This window comes from Oncorhynchus keta, chromosome 35 (genome assembly GCF_023373465.1).
Source record: "Oncorhynchus keta strain PuntledgeMale-10-30-2019 chromosome 35, Oket_V2, whole genome shotgun sequence".
Classification (NCBI taxonomy): Eukaryota; Metazoa; Chordata; class Actinopteri; order Salmoniformes; family Salmonidae; genus Oncorhynchus; species Oncorhynchus keta.
In genome coordinates this window covers 50,525,418-50,551,508 of record NC_068455.1, presented here as the reverse complement: position 1 = coordinate 50,551,508, position 26,091 = coordinate 50,525,418, and the positions used below count along the sequence as shown (strand labels likewise).

Sequence of the window (26,091 nt, the reverse complement as noted above, 5' to 3'; positions counted from 1 at the left end):
GGATTTGCAGCACAATACTGCCCTCTAGACACATTTTCATTTCTGCTGTGAAAACAGCAACGCAAGGACACTGACCGCAAGTCACAGCTGGTGACGCATGATTAGCCTATAACTCATGATAAAGTACTGAATTACTACACGAAACCTATTCGTGCAGTAGTGAATATGAATAGACATGTAGGGATTGTGTAGTGAATGTGTAGTTGATGCACTACTCAAGATACACAAGTACAGTTTGGTAGTGTTAATTAGGAAAACAAAAGTTTTAATAAACAGGTAGAGATTTTTACTACTTGATGTCGCTAGTAAATAAGTAGTCAAAACATTACAGCTTTACTACACAGGCTTTCAATAGTAATCAGGTAGAATTTTTAATACTTGATATTGATCATAAATAAGTAGTCACAACACTACAGCCAGACGACATCGGCTTTTCCTGACCTCAGAAGAAGACAAACAGGATTGTTGGTTGCTGTTTGCTAGTCCTATTGAAATGTAGCTATGTAGCCTCTGTTTTCACACATACTCTAGCTAATAGTATGTGTGTTTGAATGCAAATGTACAGTATGTTCATATTAATACACTTATGACCTGTTGCCAAGAAGGTCATCGACATAAGAACACTGATGGCCATCGTTGGTAAGATTAACATTGTTTATCAAATATTTTTCTGCGTTGTATTATGTGCAGTGGCAACCCGTCATTCCGGGCAGAGCCCCACCTGTTTAGCTGTTTTGCATGTTATTTTGTCATTAATACGTGACACGTATCAGTTTGCAATTTAAAAAAATATATATATAAAAAAATAAAGCCACATAAAAACTTGGTCTCTATTTTGCTTTCTTGAGTAAGGCAGCTCCATAATGCAGGTGTTTCAGCCTAGCTCAGTGTTTTTTGTGGTGGGGCAGCCAGTGGAAAATACACAGAGTAGGGGTTGGTAATGTTCTCTAGTTGCGCCATAATTGGCTCAGTGTTCTGTCACTCATGGGGACACCACGTCGCCACAAAATCTACGGGTCGAGTTCGAAAATTCAAGACCCTTGGGTGCTGCCATAGTTACATTAGAAGGGCCCATCCAAGAAGGTTCAAGGTCATTGGCCACAGATAAAACAACATCAAATCACATTATATCTACCGTAGCTTTGATTGGACTGATCGTGTCAACATCATACTTTCAAAATCGCAAATCGCAAATTCAACAGTGAGTGGTTTGGAAGGAAACAGTGACTAACTGCAAGCAATTGCAAAGCAACGCCTGCTATTCAGGGGATTGTGTGTTTAGTACAAGTCTGGGTTTAAGGGTCACTTTTCTAAGCTTAAAAGGAAAACTTTCGACATTGGCCATGCTGTCAATCCAGTATCCGTTCTGCCGCGGTCAAAACAACTGGAAACTCGGAACTGGAAAATCTCAGACTTCAGTGAGTTCAAGACAATTGGGAACTCTGGAAAAAAAAGAGCTCCGACTGGGAGAATACGTTTTGAATGGTTATCCAACTCGGAATTGCAAGTCGGGAACTCGGGCCTCTTTCTAGAGCGCCGACCTGAAGATCACTGACATCATCATGATTCGACCTTGTTTTTTTCCATCTTCCCAGTTGTCTTGAAAGCACTATAAATCCAGAGAATGCCATTATGTTTATTATTATTATTATTATGTAATATGCCAGGGAGATATGTATACTGTAGCTAAGTAAGTAATATTAAGTGTATGTTGTGTTAGCTGTTAGTAGCACGTGCCTCACTCACCCTAATAATTTGGTCCCTTTTCCCTTTATAACTTAGCCTACTGTTCTGACTTGGTTGTGCACATGTATCCTATAGCCTGTTTTAGGGAAATGTCATAATCGAATATTGTAAGAGCTTTCATTGTCACCTTTATTTATCATACGGTTCTGACTTGGTGTACATGGAGAATACTTTAAGTATGGTCCATGTTCTGAATTCTGTCGCTGTACATTTCAAAAGTGCTGAACAAATAGTTATATTGACTATGGCCGTCCTAGCTCGCTCACTAATGTCTTGATCGAAATTACGGATTGCCTCTTATCTGCTCGTCATCCCTTCATGCCATAGTTTGTACATCTCAATTGTAAGTAGAAACCGCATGTTTTTAAGCAAATCAGCAATTTCAACAGTTTTTATAAGACAGTAAATGAGGCTGAATGAACTGTTTGGCAAGACAAGGCTCCGCTGATAGCCGGGTGGAGCAGTGGTAACGTGTTGGGACTGCTGTTGGAACTCTGCTGTTGACAAAACGTTGTTTTATTTATTTAACCAATATTTAACTAGGCTAGTCATTTTAGAACAAATTCTTATTCACAATGACGGCCTACCCCGGCCGATGCTGGGCCAATTGTGCACCGCCCTATGGGACTCCCAATCACGGCCGGTTGTGATACAGCCTGGAATCAAACCAGGGTCGGTTTTGACGCCTCTAGCACTGAGATGTAGTGTCTTAGACCGCTGTGCCACTCGGGAGCCCAAACAGTTTGTGGGCACCGTTTGTGGGCACAGTTTGTAACCATTATCGTGTAATTCATGTATTGTTTAGTGTTGTGTTGTGTAGTGGCTTTGCTGGTTTGCCCCACCAATATTTATGTGCTAAAATTGCCACTGCTCTGTTAGCAGATGACTGATAATTGCTGATGAGATTGTCTCTTGTGCTTGTGGAAGTGTGGCTGCAACAAAACAGAGGATCTGAATATAGTTAAGTCAACGCTGAATGAAGACAAGGCCTCAAAGGGATTATCAAAAAAAGTGTAAATATGTAATTTAATATGTAATTAATTATATATATTTTTTAATTATGTTTGTATTATCTTATTTATTGTTTGATGATATAACTACAGTTAGAAACTTGAGGAAATAACATGTGCACTAGTGACACAGTAGTGAAACAAGATGTCAATAGTCATTTGAATAGGCAAACAGTAGTACATATGCCAGTTTTCAATAGTAATTCAAAAGGGTTTATGTAGGTATTGAAAAAGGATCAGGAGCAGTCAGTAGTGATCAGTATTGAAACAACACTACACCCAAATTGCAGTAGTAATTCAGTAGGACTGAGTAGGCATACAGCAGTAATGTAGGCATACGTAGTAATTCTATAGTGAACATGTAGGAATTGTGTAGGTATGTGTAGGTTAAGTAGTACAGTAGATACCCAAAAGCTCAGTAGTTACACAGTAGTCATTAAGGGAGAATTATTTTCTGATTTGAATAGGAAATATGTAGTTCACCAGTAGTGAAACGTCCTAATTGATCACTCATTACTACTTAAAATACTATAGTAAATACATCACTACTGGTTAATTAGACTTCTCAGTAGTAGTAAAACAATAATAATGATAATAATAATAATAGTAATAATAAAACCAGTAGGTTTTGTGTAAATCTTGTGTAGTAGTGATGAGTAGTAATTCACTAGTTGTAACGGATCTTGTCCTCCTTTTCTGAGGAGGAGTAGCGAGAAGGATCAGAGGAATGCGCAGCGTGGTAAGTGTCCCTAATGTTTAATCAAACACAACAGAACACTGGAACAAAACAATAAACGTGAATAAACGAAACAGTCCCGTATGGTAACAAACACTGACACGGAAGACAAACACCCACAACCCAAAAGTGAAACCATGGTACCTAAGTATTATTCTCAATCAGGGACAACGATTGAAAGCTGCCTCTGATTGAGAACCATACGAGGCCGAACACAGAAATCCCAAATTATAGAAAAACGAACATCGACAACCCACCCAACTCACGCCCTGACCATGCTAAAACAAAGACATAACAAAGGAACTAAGGTCAGAACGTGACAGCCCCCCAAAGGTACGGACTCCGGCCGCAAAACCTAAACCTATAGGGGAGGGTCTGGGTGGATGTCTCCACCATAGTCTTTGTCCGCCTCCTCAACCGCCTCTTTCGAGTGGCGACCCTCTCCGCCGACCTCAGACTGGGGACCCTAGCAATGGGCCCCGAATGGACGGGAGATTCCAGCAGTGCCGGACAGGCGGGATACTCCGGCAGCACCGGACATGCGGGAGACTCCGGCAGCGCCAGACAGGCGGGAGACTCCGGCAGCGCCGGACAGGCAGGAGCACCTGCAGGGAGGAGACAGAGAGACAGCCTGGTGCGGGGGACTGCCACCGGAGGGCTGGTGCGTGGAGGTGGCACCGGATAGACCGGACCGTGAAGGCGCACTGGAGCTCTTGAGCACCGAGCCTGCCCAACCTTACCTGGTTGAATGATCCCCGTAGCCAGGCCAGTGTGGCGAGGTGGAATAGCCTGCAATGTGCTGTGCTGGCGAACCGGGGACACCATGCGTAAGGCTGGTGCCATGTACACCGGCCCGAGGAGACGCACTGGAGACCAGATGCGCTGAGCCGGCTTCATGGCACCTGGCTCGATGCCCACTCTAGCCCGGCCGATACGAGGCACTGCAATGTACCGCACCGGGCTAAGCACTCGTACTGGGGACACCGTGTGCTCCACCACATAACATGGTGCCTGCCCGGTCCCTCTCGCTCTCCGGTAAGCACGGGAAGTTGGCGCAGGTCTCCTACCTGACTTCGCTACACTCCCCGTGTACACTCCCCGTGTGCCCCTCCCAAGGGGATGTGCAGCGTGGTAAGTGTCCATAATGTTTAATCAGACACAACAGAACACTGGAACAAAACAATAAACGTGAATAAACGAAACAGTCCCGTGTGGTAACAAACACTGACACGGAAGACAAACACCCACAACCCAAAAGTGAAACCAGGCTACCAAGTATGATTCTCAATCAGGGACAACGATTGACAGCTGCCTCTGATTGAGAACCAAATTATAGAAAAACTAACATTGACAACCAACCCAAGTCACGCCCTGACCATACTAAAACAAAGACATAACAAAGGAACTAAGGTCAGAACGTGACACTAGTAATTTTTCATGAGGTATTGGCACTCATAATAATCAAAACTCTAAAATTGTGATAGTGTAGGCCTCTGAAACAACAACAGTGGTCAAATTAAATAACGTACAAGAAGAGCTGTTGAAGCCCTAATATTCAGAGAAGTGTCAGGAGTGACTTAAAAGGACTGTAAATTAAGACTGTAAAAGGTTATTTGAAAGACTGCATTTATTTGGCTCCAACAGTACAGTCATATGAAATGGTTTTGAAATAATGCGTGCAGAAGTATCCATAATCTGAAAGCAAATTGTATTCATTTACAAACTTGTAAAAAATGAGTGATACAAATGCAGAATAGGAAAAAAAACATAACAGAAATTAAATGTAAGTTATTCAAAAGCTGTGAGATGGACTTAGCTATTGCATTTACGTTTTAGAATACTTAGACTATGTTCAATTGAAGTTATATCTTTACTTTTTCAGCTTCTATTAGGTTGCATTACTGCACTGAGGGAAATAGGCTATAGTGTAAGGAGGATGTTAAAAGAAATGTCAGTATATATGTCAGAAAAAAGGGCTCTGGTAAATTTGCCACTAAATAAATAAAAAAGTGGTGTTGAAAAGTGGGTGCCTGGTACTTGGTGGGTTAAAGAAGTGTGTATCAACTATGTGGGGACCATCCACTACCAGCCTTTAAATGTGTGTAACTTCATAATATATAATTGAACAAAGATTACAAAGAAGAATCAGCTGTACGGTAACTGAAGACACAGCACCATCGTAGTACAAAATCTTACGAAGGTTCTAAATAAAAGACAGACCAAATCATAGACAAATTATGTTTTCTATCACGCTACTAACTTAAGAGAAAATTATTTGTGGACAGCAATTGAGGCTACAATAAATCAATTCAAATCAAGCCTTAAAAATATGGATAACAAGAAAGTATATATTTACAAGTTTGTAACTAAAAATGTAACTTGTCAATCAAAACATTTGTGTTTTTTTCTAAGCCAGTGAAGTGGTACTTTTCATGTGAAACAAATTGACTAACATATTGTCCTGATAATAAATGTCTGTAACTGTTTTAATCTGCATTCTGATGCTGCACATATCAACCAAAGTATAAATTGCACTTTTGTCAAATAAGCAGATATTAAACTCCACATTTATAATTCACTATACATACTACATTCAAACTACATTCAATGCAAAGAGAGAAATAGAGAAAGAACAATATTATCATATTTATACTGCTTGTCAGGGACAGACAACATTTTAGCCAAGCCCATCAACACTTTCTTGTTTTATGAATACAATTGCATGCCAAGGTAAGGCCTGCAAAATTGGGAGTGAGCTAGCATTGTAAATACCTGACCAATACATCAATTTGATGATAATGACAACATACTTCCTTCACATCTAAAGTACTTGTGTGACATCTCAATGACAATGCACCACTATAATAGACAAAAGCTGAAAAAAACGGTATCAGGACCTTCAAAAGCTACCCCCATTTTATAAGGAATGCCTGTTAAAAACCAAAATGCCTTCTTTAAGAAAAATACAAAAATAAATAATGTAACACTTAAAATAGTGAGACAAATATAAAAAGTATATGCACAAAATGTTTTAAACTGTTACATGACATTTTTTAAAGAAACCTCTGTTGTCTTATGGTTGTCATGGATAGGTAATACTCTTTAGAGATTTTTCTAACAAGATGATAGCACCATAATGACACCACACTGTAACAGATGACCTACTGCTCACTCGCATACTATTTACTTTGTGACATAGCTGATAACCCTGTACAGTTGGGGTGGAGTGGTCAAACTTGTCACAAAAACAACAAAAATATAACTTTTATAGAGTGGACATGTGCCGATATTACATATGAGCCCCATTTATCTTGTCTACATTCTGATTGTGCCCACATTTCCAGAAATGTGTCTACACATTGTATTAAAATGTGTCTGTTATCCGTCCACTGTGCCTGCATTGTGACCAGATTTCCTGGCCCCTTCCTTTATGAAAATTGTTTCACAGTTATTCTTTAAAAATAATATGTATTTATTTATTGTAAGACACAAATTGATGTAATCAATCAATGGTGCCACCGGTCAATGATTTTACAGGAAAATGTACAATTTAAATGGTCTCTCTCTACAGATCTGTCTACACTTGTAAGATATCCAGACACAATGCCTCCAGAGGTTGGCAGGATGATCTGATCACAATGGATCACGATTTTGATTGTCTACACCTATTAAAAAATGTGGGCACAATCAGAATGTGGACAAGATCAGGACAAAGGACGCAAGTTAGAACCAGGTATAAATGGGGCTAGAGGGTCAGTTTGCCGGACACAGATTAAGCCTAGTCCTGGACTAAAAAGTATGCTCAATAGAGATTCTCCATCGAAAATGCTTTTTTAGTCCAGGAGTAGGCTTAATCTGTGTCTGGGAAACCGGCACATATTGTACTAATTGATTCCTAATCATACAATAACTGTTCCAAATTTTCTTTCCAAATTGCTATGGAATGTGATGTAAATGGCAATGAATACAATTATGGGTTACAAATGGAAGCAGGGCCATTCAACTGAAATGAAATGTGTTACCTATTGAGCCTGTCCATGTAATACACCATTTACATTGTGTAAAAAAAAAAATATATATATAGAGAGAGAGAGAAAAGGAAGAATGCTGCATGTGGTGGAGACATGATCCAGTTGAGGCAAACTGCCGTTTGACATTTGGAAAAAACAATAATTATCTAGTAAAAAAATGATACATTTTTCCGAAAGGCATTTTTACCTGCAAATGTACCATACTGAATTACCAGGTCATAATGTTCAAAAATCTTATTGTTGCACACATATTGCTGAAAATAAACACTGCATTTAAATGTAAAGATACAATAAACTTGCAGTGAAGCACATTGTAACTCACCGACTGTATTTTCCACTTAATGGCCAGCAATGAACAAGTGTTATTATAATATTATAAAACTTGGTGTTTGCAAATCAGTGTAAAAGCTGATGCTGTGTAATCATCGTTGCTACCAACTGAAATTCCCTTTCTGTTACACAGAAGCTTATGTTCATTTGAATACATAATGTACATGCCATATTATTAACACCCAGTAATATCAACGTTTAATACTTACTAACAGTGCGCAAAATAGGTGCTTTTATACTTCAACAATTTACAAGAGGATGCCATTCCGCAATAAACACCATTCCAATTACTCAAAGCAGGTTAAAAAGGAAAGGAATGAACAAAAGCTTGAGGCACCAAAGGCTATTATACATAAAACTTTTTTTTAAAGTAAGTAGAAAAACAAACTTCAACTAAAAAGGCAGAATTCCATTGACCCTCTTGACCTTGTAGTGTTGTGACTGTAACATTGTTACAGGCAGGCACTCCTTGATTGGCAGGAGAGATGATTGTAATCTCTCTGCCGAGGCCCACTGTCTCCCCTACTCCAAGGGATCCCAAACTAGTCTGTTCAATCCGAAGTCCTTGTCAGCCTAGCTCATTTCCGATTGGCTGTGCACAGTGCATTGAGCTCTAATTCTCTTCTCCAAGTTCAATAACAAGTGGCCGTTGACAGGGAAAGGGCCCTGGGACTCAAGACAAGTGCATCTGTGAAGACCTGCATCTATTGACCCATTGCAGATCTCACCACAATAAAGAAAATCAACCCAACTTTACTTCTTGGGGAACAATTCTTTTCAAGCCACCAGCCAAGGCGTGACTCCCTTTGGAACATTAAAAGAAAAAGGAACAAATAAAACCAAAAATGTTGAGCTTTTGAGTAGGTAAGATTGACAGCCAGATAGTGTTTTGCTGAAGCCATACAATTCGACCACATCAATGAAATATGTATATTAATACATATAAATATAGTTTAGGACAGTCATCATGCATTTTGGGGTGTGTGGAGGGTGTTTTTTTGGGATGGAATCTTTTAAGCTAGTAGTATGGCATTAATGGATGGTGAATGCGAGAGCTAGAGCTGTTAAGAGCCAGTTCAGATCCCTCCAACGCTTCCTTCTCCTCATCCTCTGTGGTCACAACCTCCTTACTCCCCTTGAATCCGAATTAGCCATGACGTTCCAATCTGTGCCCGAGCACTCTGGTCATGCAAGGACTGGGACTAAACATCATTGTGTGTGTGCAAGTTCTGCCGATTGCCAAAGATCTGGACTCCAAGATGCGGATGTGAGAGTGACACAGAGCGAGGTGAGTAGAAGCAGCTAGGAGTGATGGACCTTTGCTCTTTTTCATTGTACACATAGATTTCTTTATTTTATATTTTCCATTAAAAATAATTATAAATACCCCAACAACATTTTTTTACTTTTTTTTTTTTACAAACCATGCTTTCGGGTTAGATTGATCACTGCAAGAAAAACAACAGAGAGAACGATGTAGTGAGATGAGGTAAGAGAGAAATGAGGTGAAATCATTTTTAGGTAAGGGTTTTTAGGCCTGACATTTTTTTTTTTTTTACACCACTCAAATATTTATGTGAACTAGAGGTCTTCATGGGTTCAAAGAATTGGACCTGTTCCGAAATGGACCATTCCTACCCGTACCCGATGTGCATAAATAAATGTTTTAAATATAGAGACCTGTTCCGAACGGACCCGAGGACAACTAGACCCGTTCCGTATAGAACTTGTCGGATCAAGACCTGGTACAATCCGATCCGAGTGAGGGAAGCAGCAGAAAAGTCATTTTTTTAAGCTACTTTATTAACTGGAGCTGATAAAGTGTGAGAGGAGGGAGAGAGAGGTGCAGCTCTATCAGGCAGGGGAGGGGCCGTACTGTGAGTTTGTGACATGGGGAGCAGGGAGGAAGGGAAGAGAGACAGCAACCAAACCAAGCCGACTCGCGCTATAGTAGAGTAATAGCTACCATAGCTAGGTTATTTATTATCAAATAACCTAGTACATGTACATATCTTGACAGAATCAAACCGGTGGACGTTAGCTAGCTAAGCCAATTGAGGCTGCAATGCATGCACTTTCTCATCCTACAGTTACAAATAACAACAACTCCATTCACATACAGTATTAAGTAGCAGCCTACCTGTTGGCTCTTGGTCGTTGTAGCCTATCCTTCTCCTTTAACTTTTAATTCCATCATTTTAATTCCATCTTCTAATGATTTATATCTCCTAACTTTTGCCACACATGGAGGCGCTATGACTATAGCCTGTTTGACTTATAGCTTGATGACTTATAATTGGTTAACATCAACAACAAGCTACACGCGCCACACTCCACTCTCTTGAAAAGCAAGAGCAGCAGTATAAATTATAACATTTCTCTCTCTACTGCAGCAGTCGTGTGTATGTCTGTAAGGGCCCTTCCGGACAAGTCAGTTAAAATTACACATACCCGAGACCCGTGACAATCATATCAGATCCGACCAGACCCTTGACATTATTTAGAATTCTGGATCCGGACCCGCTTGGGTCCCGTATTGGGTCTCAGGTATTCGGGTACAGGTGGATCCGTGAAGACCTCTAATGTGAACCGACAAAAAAAAAACGTGCATATGGCCAAGGCTGAGTGAAGCTCATATACAGTACACACTATGTGTGTGATTTTAAAAAGCTTACATTACTGAGATAATGCTTACCTTTTGCCAACAACCAGGCATTGGTAGTCCGTCTGGGCCCTAGTAAGGGGAGAAGAAAGGGAAGAAATGACTAGTTAGTGTCACAAAATGGTGACAGAAACAAACATGCTTTTTTTTGCTCAGAACTGATATTAGTTCACAAATGTTTGTTTGATGTTGTACCTCTAAGTCTCAGATTATGTGGTACAAGGTCTGTGAAGAAGTGTACCGACACATCTCCAGCACAAGCCCCATGTACAAAAACAGTGTTGTTATTTCAAGACTAGCTTCCCAAAAATATGATCATGTCTGTGATGGAATGCAATCGGCATCTAACCAAGCGATAGAAGATATTTGATTGACAGACACAGGGCATTCATCTCACTGGTCAACCCCAAAGCCAATTCCTCCTTTGGTCGTCTTTCCTTCCAGTTCTCTGCTGTCCATGACTGGAATGAATTGCAAAAATCTCTGAAGCTGGAGACTCACATCTCCCTCACTTGCTTTAAGCACCAGCTGTCAGAGCAGCTCACAGATCACTGCACCTGTACATAGCCCATCTGTAAACAGCCCATCTATCTACCTACCTCATCCCCATACTGGTATTTATTTATTTATTTTGCTTCTTTGCACCCCAGTATCTCTACTCGCACATTCATCTTCTGCCGATCTACCATTCCAGTGTTTAATTTCTATATTGTAATTACTTCGCCACCACGGCCTATTTACTTCCTTAACGTACCTCATTTGCACTCACTGTATATAGACTTTTTGTTTTCTTTTGTTCTACTGTATTATTGACTGTTTATTCCATGTGTTGTTGTATGTGTCAAATTGCTACGCTTTATCTTGGCCAGGTCGCAGTTGCAAATGAGAACTTGTTCTCAACTAGCCTACCTGGTTAAATAAAGGTGAAATAAATAAAATTTAAATAAAAAAGGGAGAGAGGAAATACAGTACACTACTTCACAGACATTGACAGACATGATAATATTACGTTTTTTGTTGTTGAGAATGGTACATTAATCAATATAATCATTTAAAAGATCTGCCAGTAAATTTAACATATCACTTATGTTTTATTGAATTACTTGTGTAATTTAGATGTTTCATGTTTAATTGGCTTGTCTTGTCTTCAACCAAAATGTTATGGCATGCTCACATTTGATAATATTTTAACACATTTCAATGAATTCTCTCTCATGCTGGTTACATACAGTGACATTTATCTCATCATGCAATGATATATGGTCCTCCCTTAGGTTTATATTTAGTACATTTTATCAAATTATCCAAAGTTATGATTAATCCATGCGCCATTGTGTAGGGTCTATACTCCTAAAGATATGTGAAATTGCATTGAGTCATGGAGTGTAATTTGTTCTGTGATAAGAATAATATGTGGATGCATACCACTATACAGTAACATACATCTAAACTAGCTTAATATACTCACTCAAGAAGGACCCTTAGCACAAAAGCAATCATCAGTTCCATGCATTACACAACATCCGTTAACACCATCTCAGAAATCACACAAGATAACAACACTTCTCCCCGAAACCAAACAAAAATTACAAATTTGAGTTGGCATTGGAAAGGTCTGGGGCAATAACTGATTTCACATCTTCTCTCCTTGGTCATGGTGTGCCCAATTGGTACAAATACAGAAGGGGTAGAGGGGGTTAAAGGTAGGAGAGGTAAGGTCCATGTTGCCATTGCATGGAAACGCATCAATAAAGAAGAGAACTGAAGGAACTTAGATTATAGCTTGCCATGGTTAGAGTCTGTTTAGGAACTAGGGATGTTAAAGGACTTTGGAAGGGAAGTCCATTTAAGGAATTATGTTTTTTTTTTATAGGAAAGCGTCCCTGTACACTTATTGAGAAAGTAGGGGAGGGGGATTCAGTTAGAGAATATCAAGGGAGAATATCAACAGATCCACTGCTTGTGTGCGTTACATTTACGTACAGTGGCATTCAATTGCAGATTACAGTAGGTCTGTACCTGATAAATATGTAGTTAAGAAGGGCTGCTTGCAGTCAGACAGTTAGTCAAGAAGAAGTGTGTTTTGAACTAAAATGAACTAAAATAGATAATAAATGTTTGAAAAACCTAGAGGTGATTTAGCATGTGAGCTGGTTGTAATTTGGAGTGGGAGTTGGTGGGGGTATGGATGGCTGGGTGGGTGGCTCCAATCCTCATGCTAAAGCCATGCATGGGTAAGGAAAGCAAAACGGTGGCTTCTCATTGGCCATTTGTCAGTGGCAAAGGTCAGTAGCATGCACAGGAGAGGTAAAGGAAAAGAGGAATACTGTACCAATTGGCACGGGGCATCCAGCCCATCCAGACCAGGTTGCCCCGGTTCTCCCTTTTCACCCTTAAAGCCCCGGAACCCCTGTTCATAAAGATGACCTGGGAGTGTTACTGGGAGAGATGTGGACGGAGCACCCCATGCATCCCCCTGCTAAGGGGATACGATCGAGGGGAAGAAGGAGCCACCCTGTGACCTACAGACACTAATAATGTACTCAGTGGGATATCTGGTCCTTTGCCCAGGTCATAGCACTTGCCAATAGGATTTCATGAGGGACAGAAATCATTTTCTGTCATTTTAAGCTTTTTCGGTGCTTTTTCATGGCTGGTGGGTGCCAAAGTTGGCCAGGGCGGCTCCTCCTTTTTGGGGGCCAACTGTCTTACATCACTCTTAGCTTGGACATACCAATGGGCAGGGTGCATCTAATCCAGGGGCACCCTGTTCTCCTTTCTCCCCCTTAGGCCCTTTTTTGCCCTTCTTTCCCTTCTCCCCCTGTGGATACAATAATTTAGTCAGGTCAATCATTTTTCCGCTCAGAGATGAAGGGTGAATATTCTCTGAGTCCAACGAGAACAACCATTTGTGTTTCTTTTTTTTCTTCATTTGATTCACAATTTGGAAATCTCAAAACATTGTTGGCTGAACTGCATATTTTACGAAACATACCCTGGGTAGAGCAAGGCCAATTTAAGCATAATTTAAGGATAGATCTCCTTAAAGATTAAACTTTTCGTTGCCACTTTATTCTACGGTAATGTTTCCACTGGTATTTACCTATTTATGTGGAAACATTTGGTACTTTCTAGGAACATACCTAGTTCCAATAGTGCCTAGCGGTGCTTCATTTGATAAATTACAAAGAAACCTAATATATTATTTGATTATTATTGTGTCATTACAATTTAACCATGTCAATTGTCATTATACCTGGTCATTTCTATACCATATAATAAAGTACTACAAAAGGACGGGACAAAATATTAATTTACAGTAAGCTACAAAAGTATTGGGACAGTAACACACATGTTATTGTTTTGGCTCTGTGTATTAAAGTAGTCAAACATATAGTATTTGGTCCCATATTCCTAGCACACAATCAAGCTTGTGACTCTACAAACGTGTTAGATGTATTTGCTGTTAGTTTTGGTTTTGTTTCAGATTAATTTGTGCCCAATAGAAATGAATGGTAAATGAGGTATTGTGTCATTTTGAAGGCACTTTTATTGTAAATGAGAAGAGAATATGTTTCTAAACATTTCTTCATTCATGTGGATGCTACAATGATTATGGATAATTCTGAATGAATCATGATTAATGATGAGTTACCGACGCATACAGTGCCTTGCAAAAGTATTCATCCCTGGCACGCCCTGGTCGAAGTATTTTGTGTTTATCTTCATGTATTGGGTCAGGCCAGGGTGTGGCATGGGTTTTTGTATGTGGTGTGTATATATTGGGATTGTAGCTAGTGGGGTGATCTAGCAAAGTCTGTGGCTGTCTGGAGTGGTTCTCAATCAGAGGCAGGTGTTTATCGTTGTCTCTCATTGGGAACCATATTTAGGCAGCCATATTCTTTGAGTTTGTTGTGGGTAATTTTCCTTAGTGTCCTTGTTCCTGTCTATGTGTTCGTGTACACAAGTATAGGCTGTTTCGGTTTTTGTTACGTTTAGTGTTTTTTGTAGTGTTTGCATTTAGATTCGTGTTACGTTTGTTTATTAAAACATGGATCGCAATCTACATGCTGCATTTTGGTCCGACTCTCCTTCACCACAAGAGAACCGTTACAATCCCCCTTGGCGTTTTTCCTATTTTGTTGCATTACAACCGGTAATTTAAATAGATTTTAATTTGGATTTCATGTAATGGACATGAAAAATGGTCCAAATTGGTGAAGTGAAATGAAAAAAAAATCTTTTTTCAAAAAATAAAATACAAATCTAAACAGAAAAGTGGTGCATGCATGAAGCTCATATAAAGCCCTTAAATAAGATATGTTGCAACATATTACCTTCAGAAGTCACATAATTAGTTAAATAATTTCCACCTGTGTGCAATATAAGTGTCACATGATCTGTCACATGATCTCAGTATATGTACACCTTTTCTGAAATGCCCCAGAGTCTGCAACACCACGAAACATGGGGCACCACCAAGCAAGGGGCAACATTTGACAAAGGAGCTCTCCAAACAGGTCAGGGACAAAATTGTGGAGAAATACAGATCAGGGTTGGGTTATAAAAAAATATCAGAAACTTTGAACATCCCATGGAGCACCATTAAATCCATTATTAAAAAATGGAAAGAATATGGCACCACAACAAACCTGCCAAGAGAGGGCCGCTCACCAAAACTCACGGACCAGGCAGAGCTGGGCTTTACGGAAGAGTGGCCAGAAAAAAGCCATTGCTTAAAGAAAATAAATAAGCAAACACGTTTGGTGTTCGCCAAAAGATGTGTGGAAGACTCCCCAAACATATGGAAGAAGGTAATCTGGTCAGATGAGACTAAAATTGAGCTTTTTGGCCATCAAGGAAAATGCTATGTCTGGTGCAAACCCAACATCTCTCATCACCCCGAGAACAAAATCCCTGTGGGGATGTTTTTCATCGGCAGGAACAGGGAAACTGGTCAGAATTGAAGGAATGATGGATGGTTCTTGAGGAAAACCTGTTTCAGTCTTCCAGAGATTTGAGACTGGGATGGAGGTTCACCTTCCAGAAGAACAATGACCCTAAGCATACTGCTAAAGCAACACTCAAGTGGTTTAAGGGGAAACATTTAAATGTCTTGGAATGGCCTAGTCAAAGATTGCCTAGTCAACCAGCAGGAACCCATCCAACTTTGCCTTGAAAAATTGGCAAAAATCCCAGTGGCTAGATGTGCTAAGCTTACAGAGACATACCCCAAGAAACTTGCAGCTGTAATTGCTGCAAAAGGTTGCTCTACAAAGTATTGACTTTTTTTTTGGGGGGTCAAGTTCCATTTTTTTGTCTTATTTCTTGTTTGTTTCACAATAAAACATATTTTGCATCTTCAAAGTGGTAGGCATGTTGTGTAAATCAAATGATATAAACACCCCAAAAATCTATTTTAATTCCAGGTTGTAAGGCAACAAAATCAGAAAAATGCCAAGGGGGGTGAATACTTTCGCACGGCACTGTAAATACCAAATACTAAACTTTTGACTACATTAATAAACATAGAATGCTCTTGGTCCCCTAAAATGAAGGGACTATGTACAAAAACTGCTGTAATTTCTAAACAGTTCCCCTGATATGGATGAAAAAATACCCTCAAATTAAATCTGACAGTCTGCACTTTAACCTCATAGTCACTGTATCATTTCATATACAAAGTGCTGGAGTACAGAGCCAAAACAACCTAAAATGGGTCACTGTCCCAATACTTTTGTAGCTCACTGTATTTCTTCAAATGTTTCATGGAGCTCTCATTTGGACAGGTTCCTATTGCCCTGAATAGATTAATCAACACAAAGACCACAGTTGCACAATGGTCCACAGTGGTCACAATTGTCAGCTGAGAACATTAAGACAATGCAAATTAAGGGGGATATATTAAAAGTGAAGCTATTGCTTACATAGGGAGGGAGGGAAGACATACTGTAGTCAATGTTAGATAGGAGAGGTACCAGAACTAGGGACCAGGAATTTGGAAGTCCAGAACATTCCTCAGAATAGGAGGAGGGGGAACGGCGGGAAGGAGCAGAGGAGAGGAAAGAGCTTATCACTTGGGACGTACAGTAGAAGGCACAAGGGAAGAGAAAGAGTAGCAGGGAAAACACCTTCAGAGGCACAGAACACACCCCATTCCACCAACTAGAAATAGCAAATACTCTATCCCTTTTCACAGTCCACTGCAAAAGTGCATAATCAGGGTTGAGGTCTGTTTAATTCCCACGGAGTCTATTCATTAAGTACATTGAAATTCAATTTGTTGATCAGAAGTATTTTCAGGAAGTATTTATGTATTGAATAAAATTGTCCTGAATTGATTTACAATGGAAAAAGCCTCAACCATGAATCATGGGGGTACCCATGTTTCCAAAAGTTGTAGACTACATTAAACCGTAATATATACTGTATATGGTTTCAGAATGCATTAGGTCTGAAGAAGCTTATTGAACATGGAAAATTCAAATTAAGTAATTCATATTTGCCAGAGATTGTGTGACAGCATTAAAGTGGGTCGCATTAGGCTAGGATTGCACTGTGTAGGCCAGGGATGGGAAACTCCAGTCCTTGGGGGCCTGATTGGTGTTACAAATTTACCCCAGCCCCAGCTAACACACCTGACTCCAATAATGAACTATTCATGGTCTTCAGTTTAGAACATGTGTGACACCAAGCAGGACTGGAGTTACCCCTCCTTGGCGTAGGCAAAATAAGTAATACAGTTTCATTGGGACACTAAAGCAGTAAACGGACACAGACGGTCAATGATACAGGCTATTTAAAAAGACCAGGTCTACAAGCAGGGTCAACAACAGGCAAAAGAACACAACAAGGGATGTTAGAAGGGTTATGCTCATGCATGGAAACTGCAGAAAACCAATAGAAAGATGATTTACAACTGCCTGTTGTCAATGGACGACCTCTCAATTCACTTTTAGTCTAATTTGCTATAATGTTCAGATTCTTATTACGTGAATGTAAGTGTTTACAAAAAAAGTAAAGACCCATTATTTTAATCTTTGGAGGCTTCAAAATGTGATTTGATTGAAATGATTTTGATAAATGAAATGACAAATTATTCAATGGTGAATAACAATAGTTGACATTTGAGAGAATTGAGAATGGAATATAGAGTTAAAGGGAAATGTCTGAATTTTCTACGTTTTGTGGTCAAAAAGACAGAGGAAGAGAGTTGTTTCCAATGACATCATCAACCAATTAGTAGACAATTAGTAGGCAATTAGTAGGCAATGCCTACTCATAATTGATTAAAATCACATGATGCACACCGATGATGTCATTGGAAACACTTATCTTCCCTCTTTTTTCAAACAAAACATAGAAACGTGCCATTTTCAAATACAGTATGTTGATGTTGGGGTGGTGCTGGAGATGATAAATATGAAGCTCAAAATTGAAATGTCCCTTTAATTGGACTTTAATCTAATAGTGGAGGTGCATAAAGATGGACCTGTGCACTTACCACAAATGTCTCATCTCTGTATTGTACATTGCTCTCCTTTACTCTTTTTTTTGTGTCGTCATTAGCTAAGTATACATGAATCAAATTTTAGCTCCAAGATGCTGGCAATTTGAGAAACCTAAAAACTATATTGTGCTTATTTATTGCCGTGTTGAACTATGTCGCGTGCCATAGTTTATAAACTAAGTGGACAGTGGTAAAACAATAACATCATATCTGAATTCCGACATCTTTATGCACCTTTGCCATATGACCCTCATAATGACTCATACAAATGCTCATTCAATTTGTACAGCACATTAGCACTATGAAAGCATCCTGAGACCCATGAATTATGTCATCAATAACCCAATGAATTTCACTACAGCTATGTCAAATACCATACCACTCCTTTCACATTGTCATAACAACTGTCATATGTCCACTCCACTCAATTAAAGTGATATTCAATTTTCAAAAGATATTCATTGGTGAATCCACTTTGTAAAGAAAAGGCTTATAGTTCCTTTCCTTCATTGTCCATTGACACCAGTAATCCTACGTAAAATTACGGGGGTGTCATTCCCCAAGGTAGCATATCTAGATCTACCTTTTCTCCTCTTTCCCCCGGGTCGCCTTTCTCTCCCCTTAAGCCTGGCAACCCCTGAAAAATACAACTAGTTCAGTACTGGTGCCCTGGGGAGTGAATCTGATAAGACCTGATCTAGGAACAGTGTAGATAGAACATCCAAGGAGGGTCACTTCTCTCTCTGACAATGTTACAACCCTAGAAAGGCAAGAAGATGAACAGAGAGTAGGAGGAAGAGAGAGGGACAATAAAAGAGATACAAAAAGAACACAAGGGAACGTGCGTTATGGAGGAAATGAAGGTACTCAGTGAGAAAGACAGACTAGTGCTGTCATGTTGACAGACTTATACATCCAGTATATTTTCAGAATGTACTTTGATACAGAGTGTACATTCATGATGAAATGAAATGACTCCTCTTCAAGAACACATTAAGAAATAACAGCATGCAATATAGGATACAGATATCACAGGTCTGACAGGGACAGACAAAACTGCCTCACTCACATCAAGGCCAGGTGTTCCAGCCGCTCCCTGAAAGTAAACACAGAATAACCTAAGAGCTTTTTCAGATACTGTACTACATGTTTTAAGCTAGTTACGAACTTGTACGACTGATATAAGATTGTGTTTGTTATTAGAACTCTATTGTGTGTTGGCTGGGGTTTTGTTTTTATCAGAGCACACTTACAGGAAGTCCATAAGGTCCCCTTGGCCCGAGTTCACCTGCAGCTCCTCTCTCACCCTGACAGAAGCACAAATAGGCATCACATTTTCACAACATAGGCCATCTTTCTTACATCATATAATTTATCACACACTTACTCTGTCCCCCTTTGGCCCGGCTGGACCGGAGGAACCAACAGGCCCGTCCATACCCTGTGGAGAGGTGGACACAATCATAAGCAATACTCTCAGGTAAGACAACACAGGTCAGACTACATTCCCATATACTGTACCATAATGTTGATATGGTCCACCCCAACCTTTCCTCATGGAAAAGTATGTGTGGGGGGGAGGGGGTAACGCGGGTTCACATAAAACTCACCCTAATTCCAGGCTTGCTGTCCAAGCCGGAGGCTCCCTTTGCCGTTATGGATGTATGAGTGACATGAACAAGGCGGAATTAATACAAGATGAACACAGTGAAAAGAACACTTATTGTTTAAGGTTGTTATTGGGACAGGGGGGAAAACACTCATGTTCAGTGTAAACTTATATGACTAAAACCAGATACCCCCAAAAATCTGTACATGCACAAATACAGTTGAAGTCGGAAGTTTACATACACTTAGGTTGGAGTCATTAAAACTAATTTTTCAACCACTCCACACATTTCTTGTTCATTTTTGGCAAGTCGAATAGGACATCTACTTTGTGCATGACACAAGTAATTTTTGCAACAAGTGTTTACAGTCAGATTATTTCACTTATAATTCACTGTATCACAATTCCAGTGGATCAGAAGTTTATATACGCTAAGTTGACTGTGCCTTTAAACATCTTGGAAAATTCCTGAAAATTATGTCATGGCTTTAGAAGCTTCTGATAGTGTCACGAACGTCGTCAGGGAAATGACCGGACCAAGGTGCAGCGTGGTGAGCGAACAATTATTTTTATTTATAAATGTCGCCAACAAAACAAAGAATAACAAACACGATGTGAAGCTTACTAGGGCTATACAGGCCACTAACAAAGTCAACTACCTACAACTAAGGTGGAAAAACAGGCTGCCTAAGTATGATTCCCAATCAGAGACAACGATAGACAGCTGTCCCTGATTGAGAACCATACCCGGCCAAAACTAGAATGCCCACCCTAGTCACACCCTGGCCTAACCAAAATAGAAAATAAAAGCCTCTCTATGGCCAGGGCGTGACAGATAGGTTAATTGACTCGAATGATAGCCATCATTTGAATCAATTGGAGGTGTACCTGCGGATGTATTTCAAGGCTTACCTTCAAACTCAGTGCCTCTTTGGGAAAACATCATGGGAAAATCAAAAGAAATCAGCCAAGACCTCAGAAAAAAAATCATACCGCTCCTAGAGATGAATGTACTTTAGTGTGAAAATTGCAAATTAATCCCAGAACAACAACAAAGGACCTTGTGAAGATGCTGGAGGAAACCGGTACAAATGTATCTATCTCGTATATTGACATAACCTGAAAGGCAAGGAAGAAGCCACTGCTCCAAAACCGCCATAAAAAAAGCCAGACTACGGTTTGCAACTGCACATGGGAACAAAGATCGTACCTTTTGGAGAAATGTCCTCTGGTCTGATGAAACAAAAAATAGAACTGTTTGGCCATAATGACCATCATTATGTTTGGAGGAAAAAGGGGAGGCTTGCAAGCCAAAGAACACCATCCCAAGTTGTGGCAAAATGGCTTAAAGGCAACAAAGTCAAGGTATTGGCGTGGCCATCACAAAGCCCTGACCTCAATCCTATAGAAAATTTGGGGGCAGAACTGAAAAAGCGTGTGCGAGCAAGGAGGCCTACAAACCTGACTCAGTTGCACCAACTCTGTCAGGAGGAACGGGCCAAAATTCACCCAACTTATTGTGGGACGCTTGTGGAAGGCTACCCAAAACGTTTGACCCAAGTTAAACAATTTAAAGGCAAAGCTACCAAATACTAATTGAGTGCATGTAAACTTCTGACTCACTGGGAATGTGATGAAAGAAATAAAAGCTGAAAATGTCACGACGTCCGCCGAAGTCGGCTCCTCTCCTTGTATTTAACCCACTGTTTCCCATCATATTTTGTGTGTAATTGTTTCATGTTGCTGTGGTGTCTTTTTACGCGCTTTACTTTTGTTATGCTCCGTGTTTTTGAGCGCATTTTTTAAATGTTCTGCTCTCGTTTTTGAACTTTAATATAGTGAGCCTGTTTACATCATGCTACTCTCCTGCACCTGACTTTGCCTCTTTTACACACGCTGACAGAAATAAGTAATTCTCTCTACTATTATTCTGACATTTCACATTCTTAATATAAAGTAGTAATCTTAACTGACCTAAGACAGTGAATTTTTTACCAGGATCAAATGTCAGGCATTGTGAAAAACTTAGTTTAAATGTATTTGGCTAAGGTGTATGTTAACGTCTGACTTCAACTGTATAAAGTATGTAGAAAAGATAATGGAGCTATATATATTTTTTTAAACAAGATCATCTTTGAGAACTAAATTAAAACTTGACAGTCAGGGAGAATAAAAAATAAAAAAATTGCATGATTTTGATTTTATTATGACATTTGAGTCAATCAAATAGCATAAGAACACGGCATAAGCAATGGCAAAATGTGTAGAATTGCCGTAAATGAGGTTTGAAACTGAATTTGTTTCTCAGCCCCATGACACAATGTGTAGAATTGCAGGAAATTTGCTTTAAAAGAGCAAAATGTTGTCTCTGCTGCCAAGAGGAGAGCCTGTAAAAAGTTTGGTCTGAGACCGCACGTCCCCCACCCTACGCTAACTTTGCCACCACTGGTGAAAGAAATCCTCAGGGAAACACAGGTTGAAATGCTGTTGGCACAAGCAGGCGAATGAGAGAGAAAGACAAACGCAGGAGAAGACAGGTACAGACACAAAAGAGACACAAATAAATATATACTGTGCAGGAATGCACACAAAGGGCAAGAAAACAGACCAGGGGCTGAAAGCAGAGGAGAGGGTTTTGGGGTGGAAAATGGAGGACATGGTTGTGGTGGTGAGATGATTTCTCAGGATGGAGGACTGAGTGTTGTACTTACGGGGAGGCCCAGGGGTCCTCTGTCTCCCTTGTGCCCTGACTCCCCGCGTACTCCCTTCAGACCATGATTCCCAGCCTCCCCCTAAATACAAGAGGAGTGGCAGAGGTTGACTTAGGAGCAGGGGATGAGCAATACGTGGATGGACAGAATTCAGTAGACACATACTGCTGCACGCTCCATTTCCCTAGATCTTGGTCCTGGATAACTATAAGGTGTGCAGGCTTTTGTCCCAGCTCAGTATCGACACCCCTAATTCAACTAATCAACTGCTCATAAAAACTTTGATTAGCTGAAGCAGCACATTTGTGCTGGGCTAGAGAGCTACCTACCGCCCCAGAGTCAAATTCATTAATAGCTCTATTAATGCACCAAATATAATTTTCTCCAGCCTAATTGTCCTGGCAGAATTACATGAAACATTTGGTAGTAGAGAGCATTGGGATTGGGCCAAACTATTCTATGACAGCCCAGATTTCTGTGCAGGAGATTGGAATTTGCAGTATGTTATACAGTTTGCCAGTACCTAACAAGGAAAGGTATAATAAGGTATTACATGTATCTAATGGTTACACTATTAACATTTGAATGTGTTTTGCATGCATTTTATAACAGCAAAAGCAAGCTGTCTTATCTGCAAAATTGCAAAAGCAATTTTCTTATCTGGATTTACCTTTGGTCCAGGAAAGCCATGGGGTCCCTGAAAAACAGAATCAAGAAAATGCATGTGTTTTGATTAGTTGTATCAATTCATTTGACCTGATGACATTTTGACATGGAATTAATGTAATTTCCTACTAAATATCAGTTTCAGGAATATGCATTAGGAGCAAGCTATGAGCGTTCACTTCAGAAGAAGCTACGGTTCTGAAACTCAATACATTATCTTATTAGTGGATCCATGATAAACTTTTACTGTACCTCTGTTGTTTGATCTAAGTAGGTTTATGTGGGCATTGTTGTGGAATAACACTGGGAAGATAACTAGCCCTAAATCGCTGAGTGAACATGCAGATAATGGGAAAAGCGGATTTCCATAAGTAAAAGTGGATTGCAGACTCATAGTAATTTCAGGTGCAAGAATCCCTTAACACTCCAGATAGGACAAGTCCTGACTATAAAACAAATCATGAAATGTGACTACTTGTCTTTGGATAGTAGTTATCGGGCCAGTTACCCAGACACATATTAAGCCTAGTCCCTGACTAATAAGCATTCTCATTGAATATTTTTAGCCCAGGACTAGACTTAATCTGTGTCTGGGACAAGATAGGACAAAAATAGGACAAGTTTGTTTGACAATCAGAACACATACATTTTTGTCACACTGCTTATGATATATAAAACCACAAAATCATACAATTTTATTATTTGAATTTTGTCCATGCCCAAGGATGATAGGTACTGCAGTGTGCAACATATTTCTCAGCATAATTTGAGACACTCAAATTGTGGCCACAAATTTATTTACATCCCTGTTAGTGAGCATTTTTCATTTGCCAAGAGAATCTATCCACCTGGCATATCAAGAAGCTGATGAAACAGCATGATCATTACACAGGTGCACCTTGTGCTGTCGACATTAAAACAGCACTGCAGTTTTGCCACACAACACAATGTCCAGGCTTCTTCGACAACCTGTCAGAAACCGTCTCATACCGCTCATCGTCCTCAGCAGGGTTTTGACCTGACTGCAGTTTGGCGTCGATCATGACTTCAGTGGGCAAATTCTCACCTTCGATGACCACTGGCACACTGGATAGTGTGCTCTTCACTGATTCATTCTGGTTTCAACTACAGTGCCTCCGGAAAGTATTCAGACCCCTTGACTTTTTTCCACATTTTGATAGGTTACAGCCAGTTTTTTTCTCTCATCAATCTACACACAATGCCCCATAATGATGAAGCAAAAACTGTTTTTTATACATTTTTGCTGATATATATATTTTTTATTTTACAAAAACTGAAATAAAATGGAAATATCACATTTACAAACAGTTGAAGTCAGAAGTTTACATACACTTAGGTTGTAGTCATTAAAAACTCATTTTTCAATCATTCCACAAATGTCTTGTTAACAAACTATAGTTTTGGCAAGTCAGTTAGGACATCTACTTTGTGCATGACACAAGTCATTTTTCCAACAATTGTTTACAGACAGATTATTTCACTTATAATTCACTGTATCACAATTAAAGTGGGTGAGAAGCTTACATATACTAAGTTGACTGTGCCTTTAAACAGCTTGGAAAATTCCAGAAAATGATGTCATGGCTTTAGAAGCTGTCTGGAAGAATGGGCCAAAATTCACCCAACTTGTTGTGGGAAGCTTGTGGAATGCTACCTGAAACATTTCACCCAAGTTAAACAATTTAAAGGCAATGCTACCAAATACTAATTGAGTGTATGTAAACTTCTGACCCACTGGGAATGTGACGAAATAAATAAAAGCTGAAATAAATCATTCGCTCTACTACTTTTCTGACATTTCACATTCTTAAAGTAAAGTGGTGATCCTAACTGACCTAAGACAGGGAATTCTTACTATGATTAAATGTCCAGAATTGTGAAAAACTGAGTTTAAATGTATTTGGCTAAGTTGTATGTAAACTTCTGACTTCAACTGTAAGTACTCAAACCCTTTCCGCAGTACTTTGTTGAAGCACCTTTGGCAGCGATTACAGCCTTGAGTCTTCTTGGGTATGACGCCACAAGCTTAGCACACGTGTATTTGAGTAGTTTCTCCCATTCTTCTCTGCAGATCCTCTCAAGCTCTGTCAGGTTGGATGGTGAGCGGTGATTTTCAGTTCTCCAGATATGTTAGATCGGGTTCATGTCCAGGCTCTGGCTGGGCCACACAAGGACACAGCATGATGCTGCCACCACCATGATTCACCGTAGGGTTGGTGCCAGGTTTCCTCCAGACTTGACACTTGCCAATCAGGCCAAAGAGTTCAATCTTGGTTTCATCAGACCAGAGAATCTTGTTTCTCATGGTCTGAGAGTCTTTAGGTGCCTTTTGGCAAACTCCAAGCGGGCTGTCATGTGCCTTTTACTGAAGAGTGGCTTCCATCTGGCCACTCTACCATAAAGGCCTAATTGGTGGAGTGCTGCAGAGATGGTTGTCCTTCTGGAAGGTTCTGCCATCTCCACAGAGGAACTCTAGAGCTCTGTCAGAGTGACCATCGGGTCCTCCCTGACCAAGGCCCCGATTGCTCAGTTTGGCCGGGTGTCTTGGTGGTTCCAAACTTCTTCCATTTAAGAATGGGACCTTATGAAGACAGGTGTGTGCCTTTCCAAATCATGTCCAATCAATTGAATTTACCATAGGTGGACACCAATCAATTTGTAGAAAAATATCAAGGATGATCAATGCAAACATGATGCACCTGAGCTCAATTTCGAGTCTCATAGCAAAGGGTCTGAATAGTTATGTAAATAAGGTATCTGTTTTTTGTTTTGAATACATTTGCAAAAAATTCTAAAAACCTGTTTTGCTTTGTCATTATGGGGTATATGGTGACAACGAACACAATTGCATTTTATCAATGGCAATTTGAATGCACAGAGATACCGTGCCGAGATCCTGAGACCCATTATCGTGCCATTCATCTGGAGCCATTGCCTCATGTTTCAGCATGATAATGCACGGCCCCATGTTGCAAGGATCTGTACACAATTCCTGGAAGATGAACATTTCCCAGTTCTTCCGTGGCCTGCATACTAACCAGACATGTCTCCCATTGAGC

The 26,091-nt window shown here is 39.9% G+C and overlaps 1 protein-coding gene across 3 annotated transcripts in view; it reads right to left on the bottom strand.

Moving 5' to 3' along the window:
- Nucleotides 1-5,101: 5,101 nt before the first annotated feature.
- The window catches only part of LOC118368604 (collagen alpha-1(XXV) chain), a 135,087-nt gene continuing 114,097 nt past the window's right edge, over nt 5,102-26,091 (bottom strand). The window contains exons 25-35 of one of the 3 annotated variants that reach the window (XM_052495764.1): nt 23,016-23,042; nt 22,346-22,426; nt 19,636-19,671; nt 19,413-19,466; nt 19,279-19,332; nt 19,095-19,121; nt 18,609-18,662; nt 13,250-13,336; nt 10,549-10,587; nt 9,278-9,301; nt 8,544-8,657 (exon numbers count right to left, since the gene is read on the bottom strand). In XM_052495764.1, coding sequence (XP_052351724.1) covers nt 9,299-9,301; nt 10,549-10,587; nt 13,250-13,336; nt 18,609-18,662; nt 19,095-19,121; nt 19,279-19,332; nt 19,413-19,466; nt 19,636-19,671; nt 22,346-22,426; nt 23,016-23,042 — 462 coding nt within the window. In that variant the 3' untranslated portion in view covers nt 8,544-8,657; nt 9,278-9,298. Of the gene's footprint in view, nt 9,302-10,548; nt 10,588-13,249; nt 13,337-18,608; nt 18,663-19,094; nt 19,122-19,278; nt 19,333-19,412; nt 19,467-19,635; nt 19,672-22,345; nt 22,427-23,015; nt 23,043-26,091 lie in introns of all 3 variants that reach the window. The other 2 variants (XM_052495763.1, XM_052495766.1) reach the window with 2 other exon arrangements.